The sequence below is a fragment of the Protopterus annectens genome, chromosome 4.part0, assembly GCF_019279795.1.
Source record: "Protopterus annectens isolate FY-2018-M chromosome 4.part0, PAN1.0, whole genome shotgun sequence".
Taxonomy (NCBI): domain Eukaryota; kingdom Metazoa; phylum Chordata; order Ceratodontiformes; family Protopteridae; genus Protopterus; species Protopterus annectens.
The window spans coordinates 298,340,315-298,353,821 of NC_056733.1; the positions used below are offsets into that span (position 1 = coordinate 298,340,315).

At 36.7% G+C, this 13,507-nt stretch overlaps 1 protein-coding gene across 2 annotated transcripts in view; it reads right to left on the reverse strand.

Moving 5' to 3' along the window:
* Window positions 1-13,507, reverse strand: part of TESC (tescalcin) — a 734,284-nt gene that overhangs the window by 126,930 nt on the left and 593,847 nt on the right. For both annotated transcript variants that reach the window (XM_044068288.1, XM_044068287.1), the window contains exons 5-6: window positions 9,458-9,519; window positions 9,252-9,359 (exon numbers count right to left, since the gene is read on the reverse strand). In XM_044068288.1, coding sequence (XP_043924223.1) covers window positions 9,252-9,359; window positions 9,458-9,519 — 170 coding nt within the window. The remainder of the gene's footprint in view (window positions 1-9,251; window positions 9,360-9,457; window positions 9,520-13,507) is intronic.

Sequence of the window (13,507 nt, forward strand, 5' to 3'; positions counted from 1 at the left end):
ATGTAGGTGGGACCTGTAGTTCTGTAGTGATGGTGAGGGTGCTATATGCTAATGCCAGAAGGAGTAAAAGCAAAGTCTGGCGTTATATCTAACGTGTTCCATTCTTTTGATCTAGCATTTATAACTGAGGCCTAATTAGATGATAAGGTTGGTCCAACAATAGTGATAGTAGTGCTGCCTGGATTCTCCCTACTACATTCAAGCAATGGGTAGTCACATGAAACACAGAAGCAACCAAATTACACAAAGCAGATTTCTCCTTAAAAGAAGAAACAGCAGAGTGTGTGTGTGTGTGTGTGTGTGTGTGTGTGTGTGTGTGTGTGTGTGTGTGTGTGTGTGTGTGTGAAGGGCTGTGTGTGTGTGTGTGTGTGTGTGTGTGTGTGTGTGTGTGTGTGTGTGTGTGTGTGTAATGCACCAGGTAAATATACCTGGTGGCTAAAACTGATACTCAGGCTCAATCCTTGTACCTTGGGTACAGGTAACAAGAGCCTAAAGTCCCTACCCATCACTGCTTGTGAAAATGTTCCAGATTTATGCCTCATATTTTTGTTCTGTTCCTCATAAAATCTGTGGTTTTCTGGATTTTTGTGGCAAATCAGTGAAGGACTGAACTCACTAAATAATGACAGGCATTTGAATTTCAGACTTATATTCTTCAGAAAATACATGTAACACAAAACCTTTTATTCTAGCAATTTTCTGTTTATAAGATCAGTATTTGAAAGTTGTCCCTAATTTTCGGGCTGTATTCCCCCATTATTGACTTTCCAAAATTATACAAGCAATGTTTAAAATGTGCCTTGTTTTTTGGGCTTTTGTCCCTCCAATAAATTTTGGCTTTTTCCAGATTTCTTGTTCTGCAAAGTTGAGAGATACAGTTGAGTGTCGAGTGGATTTTACAAGGAGCTGAGAGCTTCAGGAGAAGAGAAGTTTAGTGTTGTTTATGCTGAGTCTGCTTGCATTGTTAATAGCATAACAGGTTAAATACTTGCTTTTGATGAACAAGGCTTTCAGTTCTACTCCCACAGTATGTAGATACGTTGCTGATACTGCTGTGTTGTTGTACTTTTAAAGGGAGTGGATGTAACAAGTCAAGGGTGTAGCTACAGATACAACAGAAGTGAGAAAATGTCATGCACAAGGGCATTTGTGCCTCAGCAGAAAGAGCAAAAATATCATTAACCCAAATTCAGGAACAGAAAACCATAATTATGTTCTGTGCTGCATTATAAGAAAAATATTTTTTAACAAGCACAGTACATTTTCCAGCATTCAAGATAAAACATATTTTTTGCACTGCAGACAGTGGAGAAGCAAGAGTGGCCAGTAAACAGCACCTGGATTACAATGATAGTTTTGATGCTTCAGGATGAATGTAGGAGAGGATCTGTCAGTACTTGGACTAAAAATTGAAAGTCTTAAAACATGCAGTTCGCCTAGTTTATTTTGTTGTGCATTTACAGCTATTGAGTTGGACTGATAACACAAATCAGAGTAAAACTGAAATTTAAAATAAGTTCAATACGCTATGCTGGCTTACACCACTTCATTATATATATATATATATATATATATATATATATATATATATGTGTGTGTGTGTGTGTGAGTAGACTTTTATTATAGAAATGTTCTGGATTGGGCAGTTTTGTCATTACTGGTTCATGCATTTTGTTTCATTGCCTACTGTAAAAATGTTCAAACAATAAATTTAAAATGCACTCTAAGTCTAACAAGTGTGCTGTATTATACAAGGAATATAATTTAATAAAGTCAGGAAGGTGTATCAAATAACACATGTATGTTTCTTATTTTGTGTGCAAGGGACTTATGATTTGAAAATAGCCCAAAGGTAATCTTTATCCACCACTGGCCACTGTAGCCAGATGCATTTTCTTTGGATGTGGTGTGGGTTTCAATGCTGTTTCAATAAATGAGAGAAGTTTTAATGCTAAGTCTGTTTTCATTGTGAGACAGTATTGCTTTGTTTAGCAGATGTCCATTAGTGTTTGTGCTTTGTGCTATAAAATGTAAAAATAAAATCCAAATATATCATAGTAGAAGTAAAGCAGCATGCACATTAGTGTTTATGGTAAATGGGGGTGAAATAGCCAAGTAATGGGATACTGTAATGGCTGCAGGGGGACACTGGTGCCATATATTGGTTGTCTGTTCTTCAGTTTGCATTTGAAAGTTGGTATCCCACAATTCCATTGGAGTGGGTGGGGTTACGTAATTATGTATGCAAATTTTATCTTCATCAGCATACAGATTTGTACCTACTTCTCATGGGCCTTGTCCAGATTTTTGATGTTTCCAGGTTGAGGGTATGGGCATTATTATTAACCAGCAGATAAATAAGAGCTAAATAGCTGCTGGGTCAAATTTGGGATGAGTATATAAGAAACTTAAAAGACTGAGGAACTTTATACAATCTATCTGCTATCGTGGGGTAGAAAGCTGGCTGTAAAGCAAGTTAAAAGCTGCAACAGAAACACCCTCTGGTGCTGAAAGTAAGGGAAGCACGGGGATTGTCTCTGAAAACTGCAATTTTAATATATCACAATACTTTCGTAGATACCGAGAAACATCATGCTTTTCCATTAAAACAACTGACTCATTCTGGAAATTGTTTTAAAGAAATACAGTCCTTTGAAAGCACTAGTCAAAGCCGCAATGTCCTCAGCATCTGAATCAGAAATCTGGGGAGACAAAACTGTCAACTACAACTGTTTTGAGGTTCAGAATCTTGAGTTTTTCCAAAAATTGATGAATCTCTTTTTCATTTACCAGAAATAGCCATGTTGCAAGGGTCAAGAGCCTGAACTAAACCGAGAGCTAAGCTAAATAAATCACTCCTGTCCACAGTAGGTAAGACAGGAGAAGACATATGTCTAAGTTTTTGCTTCTTTCTGACACAAAGTTTTGAAGAAACAGACCCACTTTTCTCAGGAACAACCCTTCTAGGGATGAGCATAGCTTCCTGGTTAGGAAAAGTGGCATTCTCTGTCCCTCCTCATAGGACTAACAAGAGTGGCTCTCCCTTGACCACCAAGGGCACTCTAACAGACACAGAAGACATTCTAATCCTGGTCCATGGTGCCTTTAGGGACTATATCAGCAGGACCCAAGAAAAAAGATGAATGTTCTGAGGAGCCAGTTTTGGCGACAGCACAGTCACCCACCTGCTGCTGAGACACTTTAGCAGCCTGCTGTAATGACCGATGCTGTTGAATAATTTTCTTCTTTTCCTGGAAGAAGGACTAAACAGGGAACCAGTGGGTTGTTCCATGGGTTAGCTAAAAAACATACATGAATCTCAAGGAAGCCTGACAGTTGAGGTTGGTATAACAGGTAAGTTGTAAAAAAGTAACTTTCCCATGTTAAAATACAGTAAAAATCACTTTAAACATTTACTACAACCCCCAAAAGTAAAGCAGCATAACTTGTACCACAGAAAAGCAGTTCAAATTTAGTTTTAACAATGAAAAAATATCGCGCCCATTTAAAATTAAAAGTCATGACAGTCATTAAAAACAATTTTTCTAGCTTAAATAATTATATTTTTTATAGAAAATGGAAATTTTCTGCCATAAAAATTAAATTAAAATGTTTTTTTTCCATCGAAGAGACCTTATCTGCCAAGCAATGTAAATGCATTAGCTGACCATCAATCCTTAAAGGCCCGCAATAGGATTGCTCTTCAGCAGCAGGAAAGCTCAAGGGCCTGGTGCTCAAACCTGACTTTTTCTTCAGCCTTGCTTGAGTTGACTAAATGTTTTGGTGCATAGAAGGTGCCCTGAAGGATTTGGAAGAAGAGCAGCTGTTATAGCTTTAGCAGGATATAACTCATACATAGCTAAGGCTACTGCAGCAGTGATCAAATGGTGAACATCTGTATGATCCAGTTTATCTTCCTTCAATATTATTTATCATGCACTTCCACAGCTTTATTTTTTTTTACACTAAACTGTGGAACTCATTTTCATCTTCTGTTACACACATACTAACACTGGTGTGTGGCTGATTTTTAGACCAGACAAAAATAAATTTGCATTCATCAAAATTAATAGAGTTAATGTCAATTAATCCAACAACTTCAATTAAAAATCATTTGTCCCTGGGCATCATTGCAGCTTTACCTTCCAACTTCTTGAACTTATTAAATACATTTTCTCCAAGCCTGTCCAGCCTTGCAGCAGAGGGAATACTCTGTTTGACAAATAAACCAAGTCTGTCATTTTTTTTCAGTACTGTGTATGCCTCTGCCAATGATCTTCTGTCTGAAGAACTGCTGAGTTCAAATACTTAAACCAGTGGCCAGTATGAATGAAATGGTATTACATGCAGAAAATATGTTTTATGTATTTATTTGTTAGTATTCTTAATACAGTTACAGAAAAAAACTTGTCATACTATATTTCATGATACAGTGGATATTTTGTAATTTTTCTCCTCTTAGTGTCACTCTAAAACAGGACTATCCATCTTTTTTGGCTCAAGGGGCCACTTATCCAACAGTTCAGGAGCCACTTATAATAATTTGCATGGTTTAGGGAGCCACATTACCATGTCCAACATGTATCTGTCCATTCAGAACAGCATGCGGTAGGATATATCGAGGGCCAGACAAAATGCTTCAGTGGGCCAGATTGTGCCCCTAGGGCCACCTGTAGGACACCCCCCGCTTTAAAATATGCATTTTATGGAGTTTTCTCCCTGGGACATCACGGAAAATGGGCTGCTAGCCCAGTGGGACTATCCAGATCAACAACTGTAAGCAAGCAAACAAACAGCTTAATAGAAAGCTATTTTATTTCACTGCTGTAACTGGATCATAAATGAGAATGGAGCCTAGTAGTCCATTTCCTATTTGTCAAATAAAGGAAATGAATAAAGAGATAAAAAGCATACAGAAAGTATCTTTGTTCTTATTACTGACACTATTCATAACTTAAATGATTATGAGATAATCTTTTTTGAAGGATTTACTAAAATTGTAACAAATTAAGTATAAATGTAAAATACAGTTTAGTGGCTTGTGTGCTGTATCTTCAAATTACTAAATGTAGTACTACCAGGGTTATTAAATGATAGACTAACAATAACATTTTATATAGATATTACTAATAATAATTATCCTCCCATTCTAGGGACACTACTGAACAAAGAGTATAATTACATTATTTGATATTCATTTCATAGTCATATAAGACCTTTTGGCACAGGAGAACTGTGTGCTTAACTGACTGGCTTAAAGTCATACACCATGCAAGTGAAGGCACAAAAAAATAAAATACCGGCGTTTAGGATGTGGTTCATTTACAAAGCCTTAAACCTTTGTACTATACTATTTATTTATTTATTTATTTATTTCACATTTGTTAACCGGGTTAGTCCAACTGAATTTGCAAACAAACCCATTTTCAGTGGAGACCTGAGGGGGAAAGCCCCAGCAAATACAAGTAAAGATAAAGTGACAATATACAAATGTTAAATAACAATCACAATACAAAAAAATTGTAAAACAGAAAAGGTTATTAACTATTTGCATTGCACTGATAGGAAACCATCCATTTTCAGTGGAGACCCAAGAGGAAAGATCCCCAGCAAACATAAGCAAAGATAAATATAGAGGACAAAAACTATTAAAAATAATGCAAATATGAAATTAATTATAGAGAGAAAAACAAAAGAGAGACTTAGGATCAGTAAGGGTTGCACTGATAGCAGTGGTCTAAATTTACTACATATAAGAGTAAAAAACAAAAGGACAATCATTCAAAAGAAGGAAAATGTACAGAGATTGACAGGAAGTGGCGGGAACAGATAAATAGTGTGGAGAATGGGAGGGGGAGAGAAAGGAGGGGGCTATAGTAGGGCTACAGTAGTAGAGCTGAGGGTTTAGGAGGTTAGTTTAAGTAGAAGTTACTAACATAGAAAGAAAGTTAGGAGATGCAACAAGTTATACAGTAGGACAGACTAAGACTACATGTGGTCAAGGCAATGGCATAATTTCAAGTTTAGTAGGTGGGATTTAAGCTCCTTTTTAAAACAGGGAAAGGAAAAGTTGGATCTACTATGGAGAGGGAGTTTGTTCCAATTTAGTGAGACAGAGTGTTTGTAAAGTAGTTTGCCAATATTCCTTCTGGGTTTATAAAAGGAAAGAACATCCGGGGGGGGGAGAGTAGAGAATAACATGGGAGGTGAGAGCAGGGCAAGCAGAGGGGTTGTTGAGTAAGAAAAAGTAGTGTGGAGTTGCAATTGTAGGAGAAGGTGCGGAAATTCCAGCCACTGAAGTTTGTTTAGTGAGAGGCAGTGATGCGAAGAGAGTGGTTGGTTTAGAATAAATCTGGCAATTTTGTTGTATGTTTGTTCCAGTTTCTGCACAGAGGTAGTTTGGCTATTGGTAAGGATGGGGGAAGTGTATAGAAGACTAGGTAAGACAAATGCCTGTGCAAGACTGCACTTAGTGGCAGTAGTGAGGAATTTTTTGTTCCTATAAAGTAGTCCAAGTTTTTGGTGTGTTTTTTGATGGCCTGTTGTATGTGCAAGTCAAATTTTAGTCGCTCATCAATTATTACCCCAAGGAGTTTGGTGTGTGAGGCAGGGGAGATAGTAGTGCCATCTAGGGTGGAAAGAGAAAAGCTGGATTTAAGGTGAGAGAGTGTCTGAGGTAGGAAGAGGAGGAGTTGAGTTTTCTTCGGGTTAAGGATTAGTTGATTATTTCTGAGACATTTTTCAACGGAGATAAAGGAATTCTGTGTTAGTGTGTGAGTTCAGAGATAGTATTGGAGATAGATAAGAGAGTACAGTCATCTGCGTATTGTATTACTGATGAGAGACTGCAGGATGAATGTAGGTTGTTGGTAAAAATGTAGAAAAGGATCGGTCCAAGTATGGAGCCTTGGGGTACTCCTGTTTGAACAGCAAGGAAGAGTGAGAAAGCCTGCTGCCATCTAAAAGCTTGTTTTCTACCAGGAAGGTAGGACTGGAACCAGACAAGAGCAGAAGGAGAGAGGTTTAGGTTTGAGAGGTTGTTAAAGATGGGATGAGACACAGTGTTAAAGGCTTTTGAGAGATCAAGGAATAGACAGGAGATGAAGAGGTTGTTGTCCCTAGCTTCTGCAACCTTTAGAGTAAAGGATAGTTAGGCAGTTGAGGTACTGTGTTTAGGGTGGAAACCATGTTGCGAGGGGGTGAGGAGATTTTTGTGAATGAGATTGGACAGTAGTTGAGTATGTATCATTTTTCAAGGATCTTAGAGAGCAGTGAGAGAATAGCAATTAATCTACAGTTACAGGGTTCAAGAGAGTTGCCACCTTTGTGCAGAGGAGTGTTATAGAAGGATTTCCATATTTCCGGTAAGGTAGACTCCTGAATGGAGTGGTTGATTAAGATAGATACAGGATATGCAATAGAGTCATCAGCAATTTTCAGAAATTGAGGGGGGAGTTTATCAGTGGACAGAGAGGATGGTTTTAGTTTAAGAATAATGGATTTGGTATATTTAGTACAAACAGGTCAGAAGGTAAAAGGCTGAGAGACAGAGGTGCACAGAGGTTGAGGGGGAGGTGATGGTGACACACAAGAGTTGGGACGAGCAGAGTTAACAGAGGGAAGGAGTTTAGAGATGCTGTCTATGAAGTGTTTGTTGAGTAAGTCTGCAGTTTCACAACGACAGTGATAGGGGAAAGGGTTAGGGATGCTAGGAGAACCAGTGTGGAGCAGGGAGCTGATAGTAATCCAGAATTCTTTGGGGTCATTGGGGTGAGAGCTTTGAAATTTAGTGAAATATTGGCATGTATCCAAAATAATAAATTATTTTTACACAATTTCTGAATTGCTTATAACTTTGGAGAAAGGTGGGAGTTTTAGTGGTTTGCCATTTTTTCCCATAGAGCATCTCTTTCATGCATCAAAGCATGAGTAGCTTTGGAGAGCCAGGGTGCAAAATTAGATTTGATTCTGATTTTGCGAGTTGGGGCAAGAGAGTTTAGGTCAGCAAGGAAAATGTGGTTGAATTTAGTAACATCATCATTGATTGAGAGAGTTAAAGGTTTAAGGGGAACAGTTTGTCAGTTTCCTACAATCTCTGTAGAGATGGGACTTAGAGAGATGAGGAGAGTGACTTAAGATAGAGATGGGAGAATGATCACTAATAGAGTCAGGGAAGGGAGAAGGGTTACAATATTTGTTTGGAGAGTTGGTCAAGATCCAGTCAATTGCGGAACCAGTAGCATTTTTACTGTAGTGGGTAGGGGTAGTGATCTACCAGACAAGTTTAACTGTCCAGGTAAATCTTCTGGTCTGAATGGGCATATCAGGCAGCTTAAACCTCCACTTGGAAAAATGACAACTGAATAGTTTTGGCTTACAGGAATTGAATAACTGTTGGTAATTAATACAATGTGCCAGTAAGTTCTTTCACTTCTGTCAGCCTATACATTTTAAAAGTTACAGTTAGAAGGCATTTTAAAATCCTTTGAATGACTTGCTTGTAGAGTAGCCTCGTAATAAAAGGAGAAAAAATTGCACACTCATGGACAGGACATGCACCAACTGTGCTCCAAGTTAAGAAATGTAATGCTAAAAGTACTCTTAGCCAGTGGCAATGTCCACAGAACCATTTGCTGCATGCAGCTCTAGGGCGGCAGATTAATGATGAGCTTGCTGACTTTGCCACCTGTTAAATAACAGTTCTTGATTCTGTGACGCATTGGCGGAGATGTTACAGGCATGCAGCATGTAGCACAGAAATTCCAGTGCTGGAAATGGGGACAAGATTAAATAAAGCACTCATAGTGCAAGCAAATGCTGACATAGAATGTAAATGTTCAAGTGTCCAGACTTTTTTAGCCTGCACCTCTGCAATCCCAGGATTACCTCTTATTTGTTGCATATTTCTAGCTCTGAGCTATTCAATCTACAATGATACATGCATGTGGTATCTCCAGTTGATGTGGTGCATTTTGACAGCTGTTGGCCAGTATGCTGTATGGTCAGTGAGTTAAGTGTCAACCTGCACCACTAGATCTGTTATTGCATGCAGTAGTTTGCTGTGACAGAGAAACAGGACTGTTCAAAAAGACAAGTCAGAGTATTATGGTTACAGCACATTAAAATTATTTCAGAGTTAATGATTAAAGCTACCCCTTCAAAAATGCACCCCTACCTCTTTAAATTGCAACAAGTACAAAAAAAATATTCATAACAGAGCAACAACAGCTTTGGGTGTAAATAAAACTTACCACATGTCCTGAACACATGTGTCTGGCCTCTAGCATTGCTGCCTCTGCTACTGAACTTGAAGCGTCCTTTTCAGAGGAAAGGCTTTTAGATAGCAGATCTGAAACAACCTGCAGCATGAAACATATAAAAATAATATTACACTGGAAATGTTATTTAACAAAAAAAAAAAAAAAAAAAGATGTTAAAACCAGAAATAATACTTTACATTTTTGTATTCTTCTACGCTGATTTTGCCATCACCATCACAGTCGTACATGTTAAACAAAACTGTAAAAAAAAATAAAAATATTTGAAACAATCTTTAAGTGATGCAATATTATATAACCGTTACAGTCTTCAGTTTCAGAAAGGTGACATACAAGATTTCAGGGTACAGATGTTTAATCTAACAACTAATGTTATTAAATACATGCAGTACAGCTATACAAAAGCAAAAATAGCTACTTCATCTAAATGCTTGCTTATCAAATATGTGATTTTTTATCAGAACACAATGTATTTATGCCCTAATACTTTAGATAAAGAATTAGGTAACAACAACTTAAAATGTTTCTAATTTATATTATCATCTCTGCTATATTGAGAAACACTGAATGCTGCAGTAAAATAGAACAAAACACAAGGAGGGAGAGTACATGTTGATGTAAACAGTATGATTAATTGCATATGTCCATATCTATGAGCACTTTAAAAGTATTCTGGCAGCTATTTAAATACTAAAAGCCTAAAAGCAAAAAAAAAAAAAACAATATGCCCCAAATAACAGCCAAAATTAGAAATCCAGGAAATAATATGTAAGATTTCCAGTTTCCATTGCAAATTATCTTAATCCTTTTACAGGGCTCTTTTTAATACTTTATTTCAGTTTAGGAAATGCAGTCCATTCGGGGAGCAAGACAACTGTTCGGCACTGATGTTTTAGACCCAACATTCAGAAGTATTAACACAAGTGTGTGATTTTCTTTCACTAAATGTGAACTACAAAACTGCTGAATTTTAAAGAAGCCCTGTTATTCTGAGACACAGTGATGTTGGAGTTAATACATAGAACTAGTATGATTGGGATGAAGGAGTCTAACTTCCCCTGCAACAAAAATGTTTTTTTTTTTTTTTTTGTAAACTGGTTTTAGTGTTACCTGTCTTGCATTTTTTGCAGCTTAATCCATATGACAAATCATTTTTTCATATCAATGAATAAAAGTAATATAAACATTTCTTTTCCACTGTTTCATACGTTAGCAATCTGCCTTCTATTGTGTTGATTTGATTGTATCTAATATTTCACATATCATAAATATGTTTCAAATGCTGTTTTTACACAGAGGGATTTCCATTTAATCAGATAAACAGAAGTATTCCAATTTTATTTCCTTTTCTCCATAATCCATTTTTTTCCAAAATTATACTATGCACTGCTGTTATTAATAGCTTTCTAAGTATTTATTTGCTCTTATACACAAACAGAATTACTCAGGATTGTGTTTAAAGTATAGGAAATGATTACCAGAAAGAAGTAGTTTCTCTCACAAATGAATACCTAAATGCTGAATCAGCTTCTGTTTAGTAATGCCTGCATCTGTCTGGTTATTGCCTACAGTGAATGTTAGGAGCACCAGCTTTGGCAGTCAAAAATAATGGACATAAATTAATTACCTGTAGCAGAGGATATGTGCATGGCAGCATGCAGAAATGAACCATACTAATGCCACTGTGCACCTCACACAGATGGATGGTTGGGAATAAGGGTAGACAAAAGGGGGAAAAGACTCCCCTGTCATTAAGGTGGTAATACACCAAGATTGACCTGTCTTTTATATATTCTCTGCCCTCCTGTGGACATTGAGAAGAAAGATGTGGGAGAATAATTAAATAAATAAATAAATTACAGCATCATGCCTTAAAAAGATGCAATCAACTTAAAGTAATTTTTTTATTAGTATTACTTTGGGTCAACTTTTTCTTTAAGGTTAGAAGTTTTTCCTTTTAAAATAAAAACATTTTCCATCCATGTTAAAATACCTGAACAGTGAAACCTTCTCACCTTCTGCCTGCCTAAAACTGCCTATGTTAACAGTGGTGGCTACGAAGTCAACATATTCACTTAACACCTTGATAAAACCATAAGATCCTCTACTTTTGGTTGTTTGTATACGTTTATGAAATGGAATGTGCATTTCCAAAAGGCATAATACTGTATCAACTCTGGGGTAAACAAAGCTATACAAAAAAAAAATCATTCAGCTGAAAAATTCCTTATATGGATGGTTGTCCTTTTTACCCTGCATCCTTATTATTAATCTGGCTGTCTCTGATGTCATACTAAACCCTGGAGTGAGTACACTGGTCGGGGCAATTTTTTTTAGTTAAAAGTCATTTAGCAATAATAATGCGACATTTAAAGCAACTTACTAAGGTATTTATATGTCTTTATTTGTGTTTATTAACCAGAGTAGAGAATTAGTTCACATGGGCCTCTTTCAGACTCAGCCTAGGATCACCACCCAATAAGTAAATTGTAGCTGTATCTACAACACAAATATTTTTCTGCTCTCAGATTTTTCTATACAATGAAATGTTTTCATTTGTAAATATTGGTTCTAAGGGCTGTGGACTGCATCATAAGAAGAGATTAGTCTGGCATTGCAAATCAATATGTCTATATATATATCTATATATCTAGATATATATATATATATATATATATATATATATATATATATATATGGGATCCGTACAGATCCCCGAATGCACTTTCCACCGAATGATTATCGGTGGGGCATATATACGCGAAAGTGCTTTTCACCGAAAAAACACTTTCGCGTAAGTATGCCTGTTCCGGATATCATACTACGGTGCAGGTAAGGGAAAATTCCCTTTTCCCCACTGTAGTGCGATCTCTGAGTGAGAATATTTAAGTAGGGGGGTGTGGGGGGCACAGCCCCCCACATGGGGGTGCAGGGGGGCTTGCCCCTCCCACGCATAAACGTAGATTTTTTTTAAACGCACTTTAAAAAGAGCGCTTTTCGGTGAAAAACGTTTTTGTTAAAGTGTGTTTGGTGATAATGGATTCGAGCTTTTGCACTTTCGTGCAAAAGTCCTAGATCCGTATAGATATATATATATATATATATATATATATATATATATATATATATATATATATATATCGACAAGCATTTGCCCCCTTCCCCAATGTTGTGCGACCCTGGAGTTGATATATATAGTTAGGGGGGGTGTGGGGGGCATGCTTGTCGATGTAATGAACTGTCAGTGAAATGAACTGTCAGTAAAATGAACTGTCAATCAAATGACATGAACCCATATATATATATATATATATATATATATATATATATATATATATACATACACGGGTCTACTTCTACTCACTGAAATTTACAGTTCTTTGACTCTCAGATAACTCCACTTCAGCAAACTTCCATTCTATCAAAAGCATGGACTAACGAACTTCGTTCCCTGGGAAATTAACCATTTGACCACCAAGGTGAACTTTCCCTTTTCCCTAGTGTAGTGCAATCTCGGAGTTGATATATTTAGTTAGGGAGGGTGGGGGTGAAGGCACCCTACTTGAGTGGGTTTAATTTGTTTCCATTCATTTTTTTTCCCCTGGTGGCCAAATGGTTCTTTTCTCAGGGAAAGGAGTTCAGTAGGCTGTGCTTTAAGTTGAATGGAAGTTCACTGAAGTGGAGTCAGTTGTTTGGAATTCAAACAAGTGCAAATTCAGTCAGTAAAAGGAGACACCCTTCTATCAAACTGCCTCATATTGTTCTCTCCCTCATTATTATTCATTCTACTATAACTCACTTCATTAAACTTCTGGTTCACTAATTATTTAGGGTAACCCCTCAGAAGCAATGTTGAACATAGGGAAACACCTTCTTTATAAAACAATTCATAATTATCAGTCAAATTGCTCACTCTCTTAGGCTGCCCTTTGACTATATTGTTTTTCATAAAAACAGGATGCATGCTTCCATATTCTAAATAAGTATTATTTTGCACTTTTTTTTTATAAATCTTTGTCTTCAGCACATCATTATCCTTATATACCGCAACATCTAAAAAGTGAACATTGTCCAAATTATAGTAAAAAGTAAAACTTAAATAACTGCAGACATTACTGACGTACTGTATAAAATCTAACAGTTCATTCAAATTCCCTCTCCAAACTAAAAAGAGATCATCAATAAATATTCCATAGTACACATTTTTATAAAAATTCCAAAGACATGCA